Source organism: Triturus cristatus, chromosome 10 (genome assembly GCF_964204655.1).
Source record: "Triturus cristatus chromosome 10, aTriCri1.1, whole genome shotgun sequence".
Classification (NCBI taxonomy): domain Eukaryota; kingdom Metazoa; phylum Chordata; class Amphibia; order Caudata; family Salamandridae; genus Triturus; species Triturus cristatus.
The window spans coordinates 61,581,528-61,601,749 of record NC_140593.1 but is presented as its reverse complement, the minus strand read 5'-3'; the positions used below and the strand labels follow the sequence as shown (position 1 = coordinate 61,601,749).

Sequence of the window (20,222 nt, the reverse complement as noted above, 5' to 3'; positions counted from 1 at the left end):
AATATAACGTTGAAATGAATAAATGGAGTCACGCCCATCCCACAAAGCTACCCTCTTCAAGTATAGACATCTAAATAGAAACATTGACAACAAAGCCACAACCGATGTGCTCCGAGAAAAAGCTAACTATGTAGCAGCGTTATAAGATTGTTGTAATACTCTGACTTGTAATAATTAGTTTAGCCACACGATGGCGCTGAAAAAACCTTTACGATAACATACACTAGGAAAGAGAAGGAAGAAAGAAACATTCTTTTCAGGAGAGTAATCATCTGTAACAACAACCAGTTTGATACTGTAAAACGGAGCAGTGCGGCACTAAACAAGCATTTGCAATGCAATAGGACTCGCATTTACGCGAGACCTATTGCATATTGCATCACGGACAATGGGCGGAAGGGTGAGGCACGGCACGGACAACGGGAGGGCGGGGGGCGGGGGGGGGGGAGAAGGAGGCACAAAGGACCTAAACAACCCTGGGCCTCATTTATGAAGAGTGACGCATCGCTGTGTGAAAACAGCCATGCTGCACTTTTCTTTGCGCCCTCCTTGCGGCATGCTGGATGCGTCATATTTACAATATGATGCATCATGTCGCAAGGAGCTACAGATACGTCAGTATTTCTGACGTATCTGTAGGCGCAAAAATGCCGCATTGCTGGAGTGTGTCAAAAAGTACAGCAACTTCAGCAATGGGTCCTTTAACATGGACAAGTCCATTTCAATGTTCCTGCATCAGTCATACGCCTGCTGTTAGGCAGGCGTAAGATATTGATGCATGTGCATCCTAGAAGTGTCGCAGTGAAATCTCATAGATTTCACAGCGTCACTTCTACGAGGCTTACTTGCCTCAGAACGCCCACCCTGCACACATTATACCTGTAGCAGGTATAATGTGGCGCAGGGGTTTACAAAGTGACGCATCTACCTAGATGTGTCACTTTGTAAATATGACGCAACATGGCGCATTTTTTACGCCGCTGGTGCGTCACAAAAAGTGATGCACCGGCGGCACAAAAGTAACGCAAGAGCTCATAAATAAGCCCCCCTATATTTCATGGAATCTCTGACAGAGTAAACAGAATAATTCTGTTATGAAAGTTAAATCTGCTTCTGCTACAAGCCATCACTGGAACACTTTCTAAGACTGTTCTTGTTGAAGCATAACAGAACTATGAGAGCCGAGGCTCGCCAGAGTCTATTCGCACCCCCCAACTGAAAAGGTTTGCACAAAAATATAAAAATGTTTTAAATGTGTTTTACATTTTGTGATCATATCAGTAATTACTCTCTGCCTTTTATTAGAATTGCTGAGGACAGTAAATGTTATTATTCTCATCATGAGCTTCATTAGTACTTTACAAGCTGTGTGAAGCTGGATGCTGGACAGATGTAATGAGGCTCCGGCACTGTATTTTCTGCCTATCCTTTGCCCCTCTGGCACTTTATCTGCTCATTTGCACTTTTCACTCCATGCCTTTTAACTGAGTGTGCTGCATTCTTTACTGTCAAGAGCATTGCACTGTATTGCCTAAATTGATTTATTTGCGTATTTGCTCTTTATCAGATCTTGGCACTTTATACTAGAGCATTGTATTCAGTACTGTTATTGTGTATTAGCACTCAATAAGGTTGTAAATATTCTCAACGTATGAGGTTTTGTTTTAGATTTGTCAATGACACTGTTTTAAATTGTCTGAGGGTTACCCCATGGATCCCCGTGTGATAACTTTGTATGGATGAAACAATTTATCTTTCACCGGCAGTGGTATGGTTTTCTTTTGTGCTTTAAAGTTGTTGTATTGAAGATGAGGATGAATTGCTCTATTCTTTATGTGGAGCTCTGCTGAGTTCCATATTACAATAAATAAGAGTTTAATTGAATTGCAGATACCGATTATTAATATGTTGACAGATCATCGTTGTCTCTTCTCCCTCCAAAGACTTGTTCTGTGACCGTCACATACACAAATTAAAATCTAAATATATCTCAACAAGTTCACCCTTGTATTTTGAAGGACAAAATATTTTGGAGGGAATTCCTAAACATTTTCAGAAGTACTTCAAGAAAGCAAATGATGCACTACTGCCGAGAACCACTTCCTCTGCATTTTCACCAGTATTGGACTTGTTTCCTGCACACTTGCACTCAGGAAATGGATTTACTCCTGCTCATGACTGAGGTAAATCTCCACCGTTTAAAAGGTGGGAAAGAGTCAGCAAAATCTTGTCAATGTCCACAAACAAGTTTGTTTACTGTGAAGAAAATCTTATTTTTAAAGTGATTTTACACATTCAAATAGGTCTGTGTATTGGACACCCTGTGTAGCCTGCTAGGTACGCCCAGTCTCTTTAGTTCATTGTTCTCTGAACTCCTGGCTCTGTATTAATATGGCTTGTACCTTGTATCTCTTCCGCCACAAGCCCCTCGCTTGTAATATCATGTGCCCTTTGGTATTTCCTCCCTGGATCTTTCATATTAATGTTATAACTTCTGCCCCACATATCTTCAACCGTGGTTCCTGTGAACTGATTTGGTCACAAACTGGCCCAGCATCTGTTCCTCCCAGGATCCCTTGCACTGATGCAATCACATGTGCCCCGCATCTGTTCCTCCATGGATCCCTTGCACTGATGCTATCACAACTCCACTGCCTGTCTTCATCCATGGCTTCAACTCACTGATGTAATCACATGTGCCCACATCTGTTCCTCCCTGGAACCCTAGCACTGATGCAATCACATGTCTCCCGCATCTCTCACTCCCTGGATCCCTTACACTGATGCAATCACATCTGCCCGCATCTCATTCCTGGATCACTCGCACTGATGCTGTGACATGTGCCCACATCTCCTCCTCCATGAATCCCTCACACTGAAGCTATAGCAAGTGCTCTGCATCTCCAACTCCCTGGATGCCTCGCATTGATACCATGACATGTGCCCCGTGTAGGAGAGTAGGATCTATTTCACATGGTTTCCCCAAGTTTTTGCTGGTGTTTCACTGTTTTTCGACTTTAGTCTGGCTGGGACCCTGCTATTCAGGACCCCAGTCTGGCTGCTTCCTCTCTAGATTGATTCCCTCTACTTTAGGTATACTCCAGATTAGATTCTGGGGTTCCCTTGTGAGTCCCAAGTATATGGTATACTATGTACCCAGGGCACAGGTACCCCAGAGACCTACCAGGGGCTGAAGCATGTTTTGTGCCACCACTGGAAAAACCTCCAAAATGACACCACAGGTCTGCTACTGCAGCCTGGGTAAGGTGGTGCATGCACCCCTTACTGAGGTATAGGTTCACTATACCTCACCTATCACTGCACATAGAAACCTATCAGTCACCCCTATGGCAAGCCTTATCAATCCTGAAGGCAGGGTGCTTGGTTATATGTGAGAGGGTGCCCATGCATGAGCTGAGCCCCTCTGCAGCCTTTGGAATCTCTTCTACGGGGTTGTCAGTGGTGCAGCCTGACCATGCACTCTAAGTGCATTATTACTAAAATGGTTAATGCTAACTTTGGACTGGCTGCACGGAAACATGTTGTGTTTGGTGTCAAACACCTGGGAATCATACCCCACATCAATTCCTGATGTGAGAATATGATCCCACCCTTCTAGAGGGAGAGACATGACAGCACCGGTATACCCGGTACCAACTTAACTGAGCCCTGGCATCACAAAATGGATGCTGCAGACACAGACACGGGTCTGGCCTCCTGCTGCTGACCGAAACTCCAACAGGGAAGGCCTGGACAACAGGTTTCCTGTCACAGGGAGGTGTAACCACCTCCCAGACAGGCTGATGTGTATTGGGGCTGGGTGGGAGCACTCTCAGAGTGCTTTGAAGTCCTGCACTTGGGGCACATGTGGTGTTCAATCAAAAAGGAGCTAGAGAGGGGAAACGTGCCAGAACGCCCTCCAATCAACAATAGTTTCAACACAAAAAGTACTGGCACACTGTAGCAAACATTTATTTGTATTCTGGAATAGGTGGAGGGAGTGTGCTTTATCACAAACCACCAACGCTCATTTATATTATATGGAGTCACCCCATCCAGAATGCTACAAAAATAAGAATTGTGTAAGTCAGAAAAGTCAGAATGAAAGAAATGTGAAGTCAGTCCACAGATAGATAAACTCTACACAAACCCTCGATAATGAAGAGGTGAAAAAATGTGTAAAGAGAGAGAGAGTACCTCACGTGCGCACCACCAGAGGAGCTACTGGTTGGTTCTCACCAGCTTGCCCACGTTTATTTCATCATTGGTAACTCTCTCTCAAGAAAAAAGTGTGCAGTGTCCAGTGAAAAAAACACATAACACAAGACGGTGTAGTGTCAAAACAAAGAGACACACAAACTGTGCTAACAAAGACAGTAAAAAATGGGGAGGGGTTTTAGACTCTCAAATAATTGTTTTATTCTGGTTAGGAGTCTATCCCACTGCTTAAAAACGCAGCACATTTGGTGTCCCTGTGCATAGTCCAGCTCAAACCAGTCAGGGGCTACCAGCCCCTGCTCTGGCATGAAACTGGACAAAGGAAATGGGTGTAGCCACCCCTATATCCAAATCCTCCCATAGGTAGGTCCTCAGAGCTAGTCCAACCCCTTCCTTGGGTATAAGTAAGGAACCCCTGGCAACAGGACTTTAGATATCCCTGGACTCAACTCTGAAGCTGAATCCTGGAACTTCGACGCTCTGCTCAAGACTAGAGGACTGAAGAAATCTCCCTTGGTGTCAAGGAGTGACTCCCCTGCTTGGCAGGCACCAACAAAGCATTTTTCCCATCTCACAGGCCAACCCGAGTCCCCAGCAAAGCTGGGACCCGCATCCCTCGTGAGTAGCTGGAACCGGAACTCCTGGTCACTGTGCACATTTGTAAGTGCATTGACTGCTCGACGTCTCTTGAAGTTGTGCTTGGGGTTACTTGTAGCCCCCATCTCGAGCACCATTTGCAGTTGAAGATTGTGGGCCTACACTCCACGAGTGTTCCGTGAGCCCACTTCATACATTTCAGCTTGAGGCTCCTTCGCGATCCCTGGTCTGTCAACTGGTGGGTCCCTGTGAAGGCAACTTTGATTTTCTTTGGGCTTCCCTGATTGCTTCAGATGTGCCCTGACTCCCCACCGCATGGTGAGTCCCTCAGACCTTGCTGGTCTGCACCAAAGCATCTTTCTCCTTTCAGCATGGGTTGGTGTTGCCAAGGCTTGTTGTGTCCAATCCGGGCACCGACACTAGAGCACTCGACATCCTTCGTGGGACAGCTAGAATCCAGCTCCTGGTTGTCCTCAACACCTCCTGGTCCTCGTTGCTGAAGAGTCAAGCCTCAACTTCTTCACTTGAAATAACCCGACTTCGGTGGGCTTTCGCCTATCGGGCTCTTGGTCACTGGCAAGTGACCCAGACTCTGTCCCCTCTGCTTTCAGGTTCTTCTCGACTTCGACCCAGGCTTGGATCTCTTGGGACACTTTGCATCTTCCCGGCAGCAGCACTTCTTTGCCAGCTCCCATTAAAAACGACGAAGCGACCCAACACCATTTGACACCTTTGCACCCGGCTTCCCTGGGTGAGGTAACACGAGTACTCTGGTGCTCCCGTGGGTGTTGACCCTAGAACCTCCTAAATCCCAAAGGGTTTGGTCCTGACTCATTTCTAAGTGCCCATAATCTTTAAAAATCTAATTGCGACTTTCCCCATAGAAGCTAATAGGAGCTCGCGGCGGTGTTCTTGCACTGCACATGGACCCCTGTGTCACTACCTTGGGTGGTTCCTTGGGGTCCCAGCGATTCTACAGGCTCTAGGCCTTATGTCTAGGTAAGTCGTGGTTCGTATACAACTATTTTAGTATATGGTTTGGCTCGCCCCTAGGGCCTGACGTGTATTTGTGCTATTTTGCTGTAATATTTGAAGTGTAACTAATGTGTTTGACCTCTAGCGTCATAAAGAGACTAGGAGGGTGCGTTTAGAAATAAATACATATATTTTATATATATATACCTGGTGTGGTTGTCTTTCATTTAGCCATTCAAGAGATTATAGTCTGGTAAAACAAGCTGCTTTACATTCCTTCAAGCCTGAAGGCTGCTCTCCATAGCTACCACTAGGATAGCTTTCAATAAAGGTTGTCTTTAACCTATCATCAATAAGGGGTGTTTGGACTGGTGCAAGGTGCCCACTATAACTAGCGGACAGCACATACCAGTCCAGCTTCTCACACCCCGCATCTCTCACTTCCTATATTCCTCACACTGATCTAATCACATGTGCACAGCATTGCTTCTTTTAAGTATCTCTCACACTGATGAACTCCCATATCCCCTCCATCTCTCACTCGCTGGATACCTTGCACTAATGCTATGACATGTGCTATGCATCTCTCACTCTCTTTATCCCTTGTACTGATGCTATGATGTGTGCCACATCTTTCACTCCCTGGGTCCCTCGCACTGATGCTATGACATGTGCTCCACTTCTCTCACTCCCTGGATCCCTCGCACTGATGCTATGACATGTGCTCCACTTCTCTCACTCCCTGGATCCCTCGCACTGATGCTATGACATGTGCCCCGCATCTATCACTCCCTATATCCCTTGCACTAATGCAATCACATGTGCCCTGCATCTCCTCCTCCAAGTATCCCTCACACTGATGCAGTCACATGTGCCCTGCATCTCTTCTTCCTGGATCCCTCACACTGATGCTATGACATGTGCTATGCATCTCTCACTCTCTTTATCCCTCGTACTGATGCTATGATGTGCGCCACATCTTTCACTCCCTGGGTCCCTCGCACTGATGCTATGACATGTGCCCCACATCTTTCACTCCATGCATCCCTCGCACTCATGCAATTCCATGTGCCTTGTATCTCTTCCTCCATTTATCCCTTGCACTGATGCAATTACATGTGCCGTGCACTCTTCCTCCATGGATCCTGTGCACTGACGCAATCACATGTGCCCACATCTCCTCCTCCCTGGATCCCTCGCACTGATGCTATGACATGTGCCCCATATCTATCACTCCCTATATCCCTTGCACTAATGCAATCACATGTGCCCTGCATCTCCTCCTCCAAGTATCCCTCACACTGATGCAGTCACATGTGCCCTGCATCTCTTCTTCCTGGATCCCTCACACTGATGTTATGACATGTGCTATGCATCTCTCACTCTCTTTATCCCTCGTACTGATGCTATGATGTGCACCACATCTTTCACTCCCTGGGTCCCTCGCACTGATGCTATGACATGTGCCCCACATCTCTCACTCCATGCATCCCTCGCACTCATGCAATTCCATGTGCCTTGTATCTCTTCCTCCATTTATCCCTTGCACTGATGCAATTACATGTGCCGTGCACTCTTCCTCCATGGATCCTGTGCACTGACGCAATCACATGTGCCCACATCTCCTCCTCCATGGATCCCTCGCACTGATGCAATCACATGTGCCCTCGTCTCTTCTTCCTGGATCCCTCGTACTGATGCTATGACGTGCCCCACATCTCTCACTTGCTGGATCCCTCACACTGATGCAATTACATGTGCCTCACATCTCTCACTCCATGTATCCCTCGCATCCATGCAATTCCATGTGCCCTGCACTCTTCCTCCATGTATCCCTTGCACTGATGCTATGACATTTGCCCTGCATCTTTGTCCTGGATCCCTCACACTGATGCTATGACATGTGCCCCACATCTCTCCCTGCAAGTATCGCTTACACTGATGCACTCACATGTGCCCCACATCTCTCACTCCCTGGATCCCTCGCACTGATGCTATCACATGTGCCCTGTATCTCTTCCTCCAAGCATCGCTCAACTGATGCACGAACATGTGCCCCCCATCTTTTACTCGCTGGATCCCTCACAATGATGTTATCACATATGCCTGCAACTCTCACTCCCTGGATCCTCACACTGATGTTATCACATGTGCCCTGTATCTCTTCCTCCAAGCATCATTCCAAGTATCACTCGCACTGATGCTATCACATATGCCTGCAACTCTCACTCCCTGGATCCTCACACTGATGTTATCACATGTGCCCTGTATCTCTTCCTCCAAGCATCATTCCAAGTATCACTCGCACTGATTCACATGTGCCCACACATCTCTAACTTCCTGGATCCCTCGCACTGATGCTATCACATGTGCCCCACATCACATGTGCCCCACATCTCTCACTCCCTGGATCCTCGCACTGATGCTATCACATGTGCCCCACATCTCTCACTCCCTGGATCCTCGCACTGATGCTATCACATGTGCCCCACATCTCTCACTCCCTGGATCCCTCGCACTGATGCTATCACATGTGCCCCACATCTCTCACTCCCTGGATCCTCGCACTGATGCTATCACATGTGCCCCACATCTCTCACTCCCTGGATCCTCGCACTGATGCAATCACATGTGCCCCACATGTCTTCCTTTAAGTATCCCTCACACTGATGCAATCACATGTGCCCTGTATCTCTTCCTCCAAGCATCATGCCAAGTATCACTCGCACTGATTCACATGTGCCCACACATCTCTAACTCCCTGGATCCCTCGCACTGATGCAATCACATGTGCCCCACATCTCTCACTCCCTGGATCCTCGCACTGATGCTATCACATGTGCCCCACATCTCTCACTCCCTGGATCCTCGCACTGATGCAATCACATGTGCCCCACATCTCTTCCTTCAAGTATCGCTCATACTGATGCTATGACATCTGCCCTTTATCTCATCCTCCGCTTATCTCTCATATGAGTATATAGATACAATTTGTCTCTCAATCTGCTGCTTGTGTGATAATGCCACATCTGACGTTTGCCTCTTCCCAAGTCTATTTCTCACACATGCCCTTCTTCGCCTCCTCTCCAGGTCCCTTGCTCTGTGTGCAGTGAGAGCTGTCCTCCTGGGTACAGGAAGGTCCCTCTGGAGGGCCAGCCCATCTGCTGCTACGACTGTGCCCTCTGCTCAGAAGGAGAGATTACCAACATGAGTGGTAGGTGATAAAATACTGCATGCCAACCAATGGTCCTTTCCAAAGACCCAGAGGAGAAGACTTGCACATGTAAATTACTCACAAGTGTAATATACCTTTGTGAATCGCCTCCTTAGTTTGTATTCATTTAGTTTACATATATTCCCTGTGGCTGGTACATGGAAATAAAATTATTTGAACAGAATTATTCAATTATTGTAGGATCTGCCAAAGCCAGCATTAGTCCATTGCCATCAATTAAAGTGCACCTCAATCTCTTTCTCTCTCTCCCTTTTGCTCTCTCTCCGTACCTACTCCCACCCAATGCTGGCTTTCGGGTAGTGTGACTGACGTCATCGCGCCAGGTCCAAGTTCAAGAGTGCACCCCCTGCATGGCAGGCTGAACCGATATAGGAGCCGCCTGCAGAGATCTTTTGCATGCACTGAATTTTTCAGGTATAAGCAATGGCATGATACCTCTGGAGGTTAAAGCACTACAGGGAGAGATCTGCTATTTAGCTAGTCACAGTTTGGACTCATGAAATAGTAGCTTGGACTCATGAAATAGTAGCTTGGAGTGTTAATATTCCTTCTGCCAATCACAACGTATAATATTCCAGCTGCAAATCATGTGTGACATTCAGCACACAGATTAGTATTTTCTGGAGATAGTTTAGGGGGTATATCTTTTTTTGCAGAAATCCTTTTCTTATCTGGAGTTCATAAGTAACAATTCTTCTACTATAGAACATTATGCAATGAAGTGGCATCAGAATGCTGCATGCAAATAGAAAGGCAACATTTCAGAACCTTATTGTTTACTCCCCTCAATCTTTCGTCATTCTAAGGTTGGGAAAGAGGACTCCTTTAGGTAGCAATACCATTTTAATAACAATCATTGTGTTATGATTATGGGCCGATTTACTAAGAGTTTGTTCCTGGTTTGTATCTGAAAAGAGGTGCAAACCTGGTGCAAAGTATTATTTTGAGGCTTGACTTCCTTTTTTTTTTTTAAATAGTTTTTATTGGCATTTGTCATTTTAATACAATACAATTCAATCCCCCCCCCCCACACTGAGACCAAGGTTATGAAGCACCTTCAAATAAACCACCTTTAGTATATACATTAGAAAAGTAGTCTCTCACAGCGTGAAGAGTTGATAGCCCAAGAAGAACAGAAATTCACATATCCTTAAGATTATTCCCTTAGATATATTTTCCTTAGCTGTGGTCTTCTATCCAGAGTATCAGAGGTTCCCAAATCATCATTCCTCTTTGTTTTTTCTTAAGTCCCTTGTTCTTATAAATTGCCACCTCCACACTACATATGGCAAGTAATCTATCTCTCCATTGAGTGGAAGATGGCGGTTGGTGATCGAGCCATGCTGTGGCTATACACAATCTAAGAACCGACATTGCTACAAATATCAGCCCTTGTTGTTGTATTGGGCGTTCGATAGCAGCCACTCCTAAGATCATTTCTTCGCTAGAGATAGTAATTTCTTCCTGAAATAGATTCGAGATTAAATTAGATACTTCTATCCTAAGATTAGTAAGTGATGGGCACGTGGCAAACATGTGTATATCGTTAGCTGCCGCCAATGAATAACGTGGACAGGCGGTTCCCGAGCCGATTGCCCATTTGCCCATTTTATATGGTGTGTAATACAAGGAAAAAAAATGTTTTATAAAATTGTGCTTGTAATTTGATTGACATTAGCAATGTTTGTGCCAACTCTAACGCTCGCTCCGGTATTACTCGGTGTACAAATAGGTTAGTTTGCCATCTAGTCAAATGTTTATCAAGATCGTCGGGGAGACTACTAATAAGGTCCTTATATATTTCCCCGATTTTAGGAGTAGTTTCCGACCGCAATTTGTCTATTAGTATAATATTTTGAAAATTACAGCGCCCCCCCATTTTCTTTGACAAGAAATCCCTGACTTGTAAGTACTTAAAAAAATCCCTATTGCTGACATTATAATCGTTACGAAATTCTAAAAAACTTTTCAGTCGGTTTTCGATATAGAAGCAACCAAGTTGGGTGATCCCTATCCTGACCCACTTGGACATATACCCATCATGAAATATCTCAGAAAGATCAGAATTGCCACTAATTGGAGTATAGCATGAGAAGCGTCCCAACCCTAATAATTTACGGATATTGCTCCAGACTTTCCAAATTCCCTGAATAGTCTTGAGTTTAGTTTTCTTAAAAAAATTATCATTCATATGTCTCCATAAACACCCTTTACTTCTATCTCCTAATATCATTTCCTGTGGGGTCGGAATCGCACAATGACTCGGCTCAATAACTATCAGGTTTGTACAATATTTGGCCACTGCTGCCCAATAATAGATCCTAAAGTTAGGCAACGCTAACCCACTTCTTTCTTTTGGTAACATTATCCATTTTAGTGCCCTTCGTTGTTTCTTAAATCCCCAAATAAATCTGGAAAACAAAGATTCGATGTTTTTAAAGTAATGCGGGGAGAATTCGAGACAGATTGTTCTGAAGAAGTATAAAAATTTAGGTAGGATCAGCATTTTAATCAAATTGCTTCTGCCACCAATGGTTAATTGTAGATTATCAAATCTAGTTAAGTCTTCTCGGGTGCGCGCTATTAGTGGGTCAAGATTTATCTGTACAATTTTATCTACCTTTGCGCTTATATTGACCCCTAGATATGTAGCGTGTTCCACAACTCTATCATCTTCCATCTCCACTTTGTCATTAATGATTATTTGAGTTTTTCCCGTATTTAGTTTATAACCAGAAGTTTTACCGAAAAGAGTTGCTTCCTTCTCAACCATCTTGATTGCCTCCTTAGGATTAGTGGTCACTAGAGCTATATCGTCAGCATAAACTAAAACTTTGGTTGCATAGTTATTAATCGTAATAGATGACACATACGGAAGGTTATCAAGTTTGCGTATAAATTGGTCTATATAAATCGCGAATAAGAGGGGCGAGCAGGGACACCCTTGTCTAGTTCCCCTCGTAATCATAAAGTTCTCAGACATATTCCCGTTTATCACAACGTTGGCCCTTGGATTAACATATAGTCCTTGGATAGCTTTGATAAAACCCTTCGTTACTCCCCGATCTGACATTGCTGCCCATAAAAACTTCCAGGAGACCCTATCGAACGCCAGAAGAATAAGGGCCATAGGGTCTCCTGTAGTTTCTGTATAATCAAACAAAGAGATAACTCTCTGTATATGATCACTTGTTGATCTGCCGGGGATAAATCCATGTTGTCGGACCGATACAATTTTATGAATCATAGGTGCTAATCGCCCTGCAAGGAGTTTGGAATAAATTTTTGAGTCTCCATTAATTAAGGTTATTGGGCGATAAGAGCCCATTTCCAGCTGGTTTTTGTTTTTCTTCAGGAAGATCATTATTTTTGCTGAAGACCATGACGGTGGTGGGTTTCCTCCCTGAGCTATGGACATAAAGAGTTGTAGCATGATGGATTTTATTTGTTCTGCAAATTCAAGGAAAAACTCTGTAGGGATTCCATCTACACCTGCTGCTTTACCAGCAGTCAAGGATTTCATGGATAATAGAATTTCCTCCCAGCAAATGGGAGAGTCTAGTGAATCCTTATCTTCTTGTTCAAGGTGTTCGGTCAGCTCTTTATCCAGGTAGTCTCTAGCATCCTCTTGCCCTCCTAGCGGTTCCTCATATAATTTTTGATAGAACATTTGAAAAGCAGTTCTAATATTGAGTTCTTCTACTCTCAGATCACCATTCCTATCATTTATAGCTTTTATCATATTTCCCGTCATCTCCTCCCTTGTGCGAACAGCCAGCTGGTGCCCTACTTTCTCGCTGAGTTCATATGTTTTTTCTTTGTATATCATAGCTTTGGTGATCGCCTTTTCCGTAAATAAATCAGATATCTTATTTCTAGCGATTGCAACTTGCGCTAGTCCTTCAGAACCCAGACCTGTTTGCAAGGCTATTATCAAATCTGCTTCAGCTTTATTCAAATTATGATATAAAGAGGCTAGTTGTTCTTTGCCTTTCCTATTAGTACGTACTGAGAATTGCAAAGTCTCCCCTCTAATGCCTGCTTTCATTGCATCCCAAACAACCTCGATAGGAGCACTACCCATGTTTATTTCTAAAAAAGATGGTAGCCACTCTCTCATAAGAGCACGGTACTCCTCCTTTTTTAAAAAGGCTCTTTCGAAAGTCCCAAAATTTCTAGTACGAATAATATTGCTACATGCAATATTCAATTCTAGAGGGTTATGGTCAGATAATACCCTTGGGTGCTTCCTCATAGTGCAACCATCCCTAATGGAATTCGACAAAAGGATATAGTCTAGACGGGCATGACGAGAATGGGGATGGGAAAAAAAAGTATATCCTTGGTCTCTAGGCTTGACTTCCAGTGCAGATCCTGAATTGAGTTGGACAGCAACCCTAAGTAGCATAAAGTAGCTTTTTTACGCCATGGTGGCGTTCCATGTGTGGCACATGGAAGTTCCCATGCACTCACCCATGGATGTTGACACTAATCCCTATCTACTAACTTTAACAGAAAGGGAAAGGCATCAAACAATTATGCATCCTCAAGGCAGGCGTAAAGTTGGAGAAAATATTTCCAAATTTGCATGTGTGCTGCACCATACATTACACATACAAAGTGGTAATTTTATCAAACATTGAATTTTGTGCTGGAAGGGTACACTTTCAATATAAATCTTTAACTTGACATAACTCAATCACCCTCACCCTATGGTGCAAGGGTGTAATTGGCGCAAGGCAGCCTAAGGTACGCCAGCACTAGAGGACAGAGCAACATCACCATATCTTAATAGTTAGCTTTGGTTACTGCTCATGGTAAAATTTTTAGAAAATTAGTTAAGGAGAGGTTTAGGAAGGTTCAAACATTCACCCCCAAAGGAGTAAGCCCATTGGTAATCACAAACTGCACTTCTGTAGGTACCATAGCCAAAAAGGTCATGAAGCAGTTGTAAATGCATTCTAGATCGACCTGGAGTAAGCCCAGCATCACAAATGGACAACCACTGATACTTCAACAACCCCCATCCAAATTTACAGAGACAGGCCCTTATAATAACACCATATAGCAAATAATGTTAAAATAAAATAATGTATTTAGAATTTTAAAACATAATGTATAACTGTAATTTAATGTTAAAGAAATAATGTAATATTTTAAAATAAACATTTGTTAAATAGTTTAACAAACCTTTAAGTTTAAGAATAAACATAACTTAAATTATTTAAAGATAATTTAATTTAAAATAATTCTATAGAATATTTTTGGTAACATTACTACGTAATAAATAAATATGGACATGTTATTTAAGAAGGAATTTTCTAAAAGAAATAAAAAAGAAATTCATTTAAATGTAATATATTCAAAGTATCAAATATTTAATTCAAAACTAAGTTTATTTTGCGGTACTCGTTTTTTAAATTTTTTCTACTGTTAAAGTACATATATAAGATTAATTTACATTAATATGTAACAGAAATATTTCTGTAATTTATTTTAAAGTTTAATAAACTTTCAAAAATTCTTCTATACTTTACAATTAGGAGATCTCCGCCCAGTGGCAATGACTTTGTTTCAAAAGTTACTAATAGTATCATTACACTCTTAGGCTGAGGCTCTACCTCCTGGTTTAAGGGAGATGGGACAAGTAAGTCCACACTAAGGGGCCTATGATTATGTCGGTCGGAGTTTCCTCTGAATGACACCGTGGCAGAAACTGGACCGAATGACCTCCGGTTGGCAGCCCTGACTGCCTAATTAGGATGCAACCACACACGGTGTAGTTGATTACCCACATTTCCCTATGGGAGCATGTGTTACAGTCGTAAACAGGCCTTAGTCAATGCTCCCATAGGTAAATGTGAGGTTGTGTTAATCCCTGTACCTTGTGTCAGGCACCTCAACGTGCCTGCCACAAGGTGCAGGTATTAACAGGGGGGCACCATAGGTGCTCCCTCGGCCACCGACCAGAGGTTGCAAGGGAAAGGGGGCCCTCAAACATGCTTTCCAGCAGGGTTTCCATGTCTGAAAGGCCAGCAGGAAAACCCTGCCGGAAACCATGCATCGTACCTCAGACAGCGCAAACCGCCGTCCATATTGATTACGGGCCGGTTCCAACTGGCTGGCAGCCTCCTTGAGCCCGTCAGAAGCCAGCCGGAATGACCGGCTGGTTTCAATTCTGACTGGCTGTATCGTAATTAGCCAGTCGGAATTTAAACAGAGGATGACCTAGGATTGGAGACTTTACGACCTACATCGTAATCGGCCCCTATGTAGTATATTTACACTCAGAAATGGCGAATATCCAAAGCTAGTAAATTTACTGCACACTGCAAGTCTACATTTAAACAGTTAGATTTGTATATTTGCCTTGTAAATAGTGAGCATAAATTCACTCTTATACTTTTTTGAGAATTTCATACTTTTGGATACAATTTTCAAGTGTAATAAATATGCATTTTTTAAAATAAATAAAATAAAAAACACAACCTAGCAATTTTCTTCCTAATCAGTATTAAACAAATGTAATTAAAACTTGAGTTTAATTATTGTAAATTACATTTTAATTGTAAATATATTTTTTACTATGGTAAATATTAATAGCTAAACTAATAATATATGCAGATATTATTGTGTGCACTTTTTAAGACACACAAACACATACACATAATTAACTAACAGTAAGTGATGTCACTGGACTAACTACTAACTTTGGGTTCCAGAGGAGCCTGCTGCCTAGTGTATGGTGCTTTAATGTCTTGGTAGGGGTGATGAGCGCTAGATAAATGCATTTTTTTTTTACGGAGTTTTATATAGCATGAACTTGACCCAAAGGTATCCGGTATCAGAGCGCTTTACACAAGCACCAGTTTCATTACATGAGGACACATTCATTTTTGTTAGGCACAGGGCGATTAAGTGATTTGCCCAGAATCACAGTCCTTGCCAAGACTCGAACCCAGTTCCTCAGATTTGAGGTCGACCTCCCTAGCCCTTAGGCCAACTCCTCTCCCCAAGGCCAATTCCTCTCCCCAATTTTTAATTATAATGATTTAAAAGTCAAAATAATGTAATTATTTAAAAAATATTTCCTATGGGCTGTTAAATTAAGTTCCTACACCCACTATTTTCTATGGGAGTGTGTTTCAGAACCTGTGACTGGCCTTGTATGGTGCTGAACTTCCTCCAAGGCGTGACTGGTGTATATTTGCTGCTGTTTTGTCACCCTTAATGCCATAGTAACTTCAGAAATGCCATTTGTCAATAAAAAGTTTCTTATTCTTGTGTGGGTGTGTCATGTATTAGAGTGTCCCTTCATGAGCACTTCCTTACCTGTTCCTAAATCCCTCCTTGCCCCTCCCTAAACTCCGCCCATTTACCTGTACATAGTCCGCATTTTCCTGCCACTGTACAGGATTGTGCACACTCAGGGCACAGATTTCAATTTCTGCAGCACAGTACAGCACCTTGCATAGTGAGAGCACAAATCTCCATTTCTGCAGCACAGTACAGAACCATGCATACTCAGGAGGGCACAGATAACCAATTTGCAGGTGCATAGTTTCGAGGGAAGAGAGGATTATTAGGGTATGACACTCCCTCAAATAAATTATTTATTGGCATGGTAGTTGGCCCTAGGGGGGCTCTGAGTGGGTCTGCAGTGATTGTGTCAGTTTTTCTTGTCATGGTTGTTTCACTAAAAGGTTACATTTTTCCTTTATTACTTTGCGGCCCTTCCGATTCGCCTTCCCATGCCCCTCTTCAGTGAGATGGATAGTCTGCTAGTTCTACTCATTTGAAGAACAGAGTTCCATCATACAGTCCTGAATAAACTGTTCTTCCCCACAGATGAAGGGGGACTCACAGTACGGGATATGGAGCTCTATAACTTTGCAGGGCAACTCAAATGGGTGGCTCACTGGCTGGATAGATGCCTGGGATGAAACAGCAGAGGGATCGCCATTTGTACCCACTCGAGCCACCATTGTGGCCATGTTACTCACACTGCAAACTCAGCACAGTGTGGGGACTGAGGGTCCCTTATTATATACCCTCTGCTTTATATGGATCCTGGCTCTCCAATGCACTGGGAAAAAGATCCTCTACTTTTCCCTAACAACCCTACTTCATCTCCCTCATACAGGAGGTTGGACTAGACAACATGATTGGTCGCAGAGGGGCATGATGATTATGGAGGACTGGTTTTTGAACAAGCAATTATAGAGCTTTTCCTTTACTAATGGACAAGTTTTACTTTCCCCCACATTACTTTTTTTTCTCTATGTGCAGTGGTGGCCACTATTTGTTGGCCATTGGGTTGGGGATGGACTTGAACCCCCCAAGCACAATTGCCCCAAAAGTATTTTCACCACATCTGGCTGGGTATGAGCTATTATGCTCCTTTATTGGTCCCTATTCTCTCAAACCAAGGGTGACCATGTTCACCTTCAAGGCCAATGGGCCATGGACATGGGCAGACAAGGACTAGTCTAATGTTCTGGGTAACACTCATCACACGTCCTGCAATGCCTACTTTAAACTGATTCAATGTTGCTATCTCCTTAGGGTGTATTTAACCCAACGTGCATCAACAGGATGTTCCTAGGGGCCAAAGCGGTTTGCTCTAGATGCCAGCTAGGTGGTGAAGACTTTTATTGTATGTGCGGCACTGCTCGACCCTCACACCTTATTGGGAAGCAGTGCTATGCCTCATCAATGTTGCCACAAGCCAGAATCTCAATAGAACCAAGACTGTCTCTTTACTGAGATTGCTCCACACACCCCATTCCAATATCATCACCTTCAAATTTGCAAACTTAGCTCATGTCCTGGCCCGCTGATGCATATCCATGTTCTGTGAATCCCCTAACAATTCCTCCATACAGGGTTGGAGACGAGAATTGCCCAAATGGTCTGAATGTGAGAGAACTTTAATGAAGCTGGAAGTACAGAAAGGTTGGCGTAATACAGACCACACACAGGCTTGGAATATGATACTGAATGACTACCCTTTTGTAGCCAATGAAGGCCACCTACTCTCTGCTGCAGAAAAAGAATCCTCTTATGAGAAACAAGGCACCAATCTCTGCCAATTGTGTTGTTAACCACATATGCCACTTTCGATGACCATGATGAAAACTCACTGCACTCAACTCCCGGCACCCTCCGCACTCTATCCCCCCATACTGCAATGGTCCATCATATATATCAGTGTGGTATGAACCCCCCCCCCAGTGGATAATTGGGCCCCTGTTTAAGGGGTTTGGTGTAGGGGAGGGAAGTAAGTCACCTTGCTGCGTTGCCTCATGCTAAAGTGAAAGGGCAGGATTGCACCGTATTTATTCAATACGGTGCATGCAGGCACCCTTGCACCATGGTGCAAGGGTGCCAGTTTTGTCGGCAGGATTCTTTTTGTGCAGGAAAGGGTACAGAAACAATCCTAAGAGGCATTTTTCTATTTCTATGTGTGCTGCAGATTGTGGAAATAACTGGGAACCTTTCTCCTCGTTATGCCTCACCTCAGAAGGCGTAAGGATTTGGCTCTTTCCCAGGTTTCATGGTTTTGAAAATCTTAAAGCCTATGGAAAGTCTCCAGAGCGCAGAGCAAAGAAATACAGCAATCTTGCCTTACTCCATATCTATGAGGTCATTCAAAGTCACGCATAGTGGCTTTGCATGACCTCATAGACATAAGTTTGTCATCTACGCCACTGGAGCATCACCAAAAGTTATGCTCTGGTGGCGCAGGGGTCTCGTAAATAAGCCCCATGGTTCTTAATATTTCACATTTGCTTTTTGGTTTATTTGTTCTTCATTCCCCCGCTTTCCCCACATTAGTGCCTATTATACTCTAGGACATAGATTCGTAGCTTGCCTGTGTGGGTTAGCACTATGGTTCAATTTTTCTGAATGTGAGCCGACCTTTTATTATATCTTACGTCGCTCCTTTATGTACACCATTTTGTGATCAGTGATCTCAGCTGGTCTTATTGAAATAAGAGTATGTGTTATAAGATATTGCCCTTGAATGTGATTGCACTCCGTATATTAAAATGTTAATAAAAGATATCTTGGAAAATATGGTGCAGTTCAGCAATGCAGTGCAGCAACTTTGCTTACACCACCCCTACCCACAAGGCAGGACACAACCTCGACCTTGTCTTCGCAGGAGACAACAACGTCCACTTCAGCCACGCCATGCAACCCATCTGGATGGTCCAATACTGCTTTCACTTCCACGTTGAAAATCCCACCATACACCCAAAAAATCAATATCCTTCACCTACCAAAAGCTAATGAATAATGCCCCTGATTCCCTTGTGCAGCTCCAGGAAAAATGGGTAGACGATTTGTCAGAATTGGATGATGAAGATTGGACAGAGGCGCTCGCCTCCCCCAAGGAAGTCGCAATCTGATCACGGCTTTAATTGGTGCAACTAAAAATTCTCCACAGAATATACTATTCAGGACCTGCCTTGGTCCGGATAGGATATAGGGAGGATTCCCGCTGTAGGAGAGACTGTGGCAGAGAAGGCACATTCCTACATATTCTGTGGGAGTGCGCCAACATAAGCAAGTATTGGGAAGAAGTTATCAAATGTATGGAAGAAGTTCTGGGTCTGGAGCTAAACCAAGAGGCTAAACAGTGTCTGTTAAATGTGTGTGGACCAACAGATCTGAGCAGCAAGAAGAAAATTTGGGCAGCCCTAGGGCACATGGTAGCCAAGCGTAATATTGCTAGAATGTGGGGGGCAAAGGAGGCCCCTTGCCTAAGCTCATGCAAACAAGACATGGACTGGTGCATCTTTCGAGAAAAAGTAGTATATGTTTCCAGGGGATGTCCGAAAAAGTAGTCTGAAATATGGACTAAATGGAATGCTTATCGTGGAAAGATCTGTACTCCCCCTTCTATCCTCCCCTTCCTCTCCTTGATGATCATTGTGAAGACTGAATTTGCATAACAATACATGACATGTGTAACACCCACACTCACCAATGCAAAATGTATGCTCCACACACCTGCTGACCGAAACTTTGAAATGCTGTTTTTCAATAACAAGATTTATATAAAAAAAGAAAACCCCATCACACCCAAACCGGCACCCCGCCCCAAAAAAGGAACTGGAGCAAGGTCACCGAGGAACACCTCAACTCCACCCTCAACCGCGATGCCCCCCCACCTCGACCGACACCAACT

At 43.7% G+C, this 20,222-nt stretch overlaps 1 protein-coding gene across 2 annotated transcripts in view; it reads left to right on the top strand.

Annotated features, from left to right (window-relative positions):
• LOC146788833 (vomeronasal type-2 receptor 26-like) overlaps nucleotides 1-20,222 on the top strand; it is a 136,571-nt gene that overhangs the window by 104,520 nt on the left and 11,829 nt on the right. Inside the window, exons 1-2 of one of the 2 annotated variants that reach the window (XM_085629942.1) lie at nucleotides 2,096-2,183; nucleotides 8,881-9,004. In XM_085629942.1, coding sequence (XP_085486068.1) covers nucleotides 2,157-2,183; nucleotides 8,881-9,004 — 151 coding nt within the window. In that variant the 5' untranslated portion in view covers nucleotides 2,096-2,156. Of the gene's footprint in view, nucleotides 1-2,095; nucleotides 2,184-8,880; nucleotides 9,005-20,222 lie in introns of those variants that run through there. The other variant, XM_085629941.1, reaches the window with a different exon arrangement.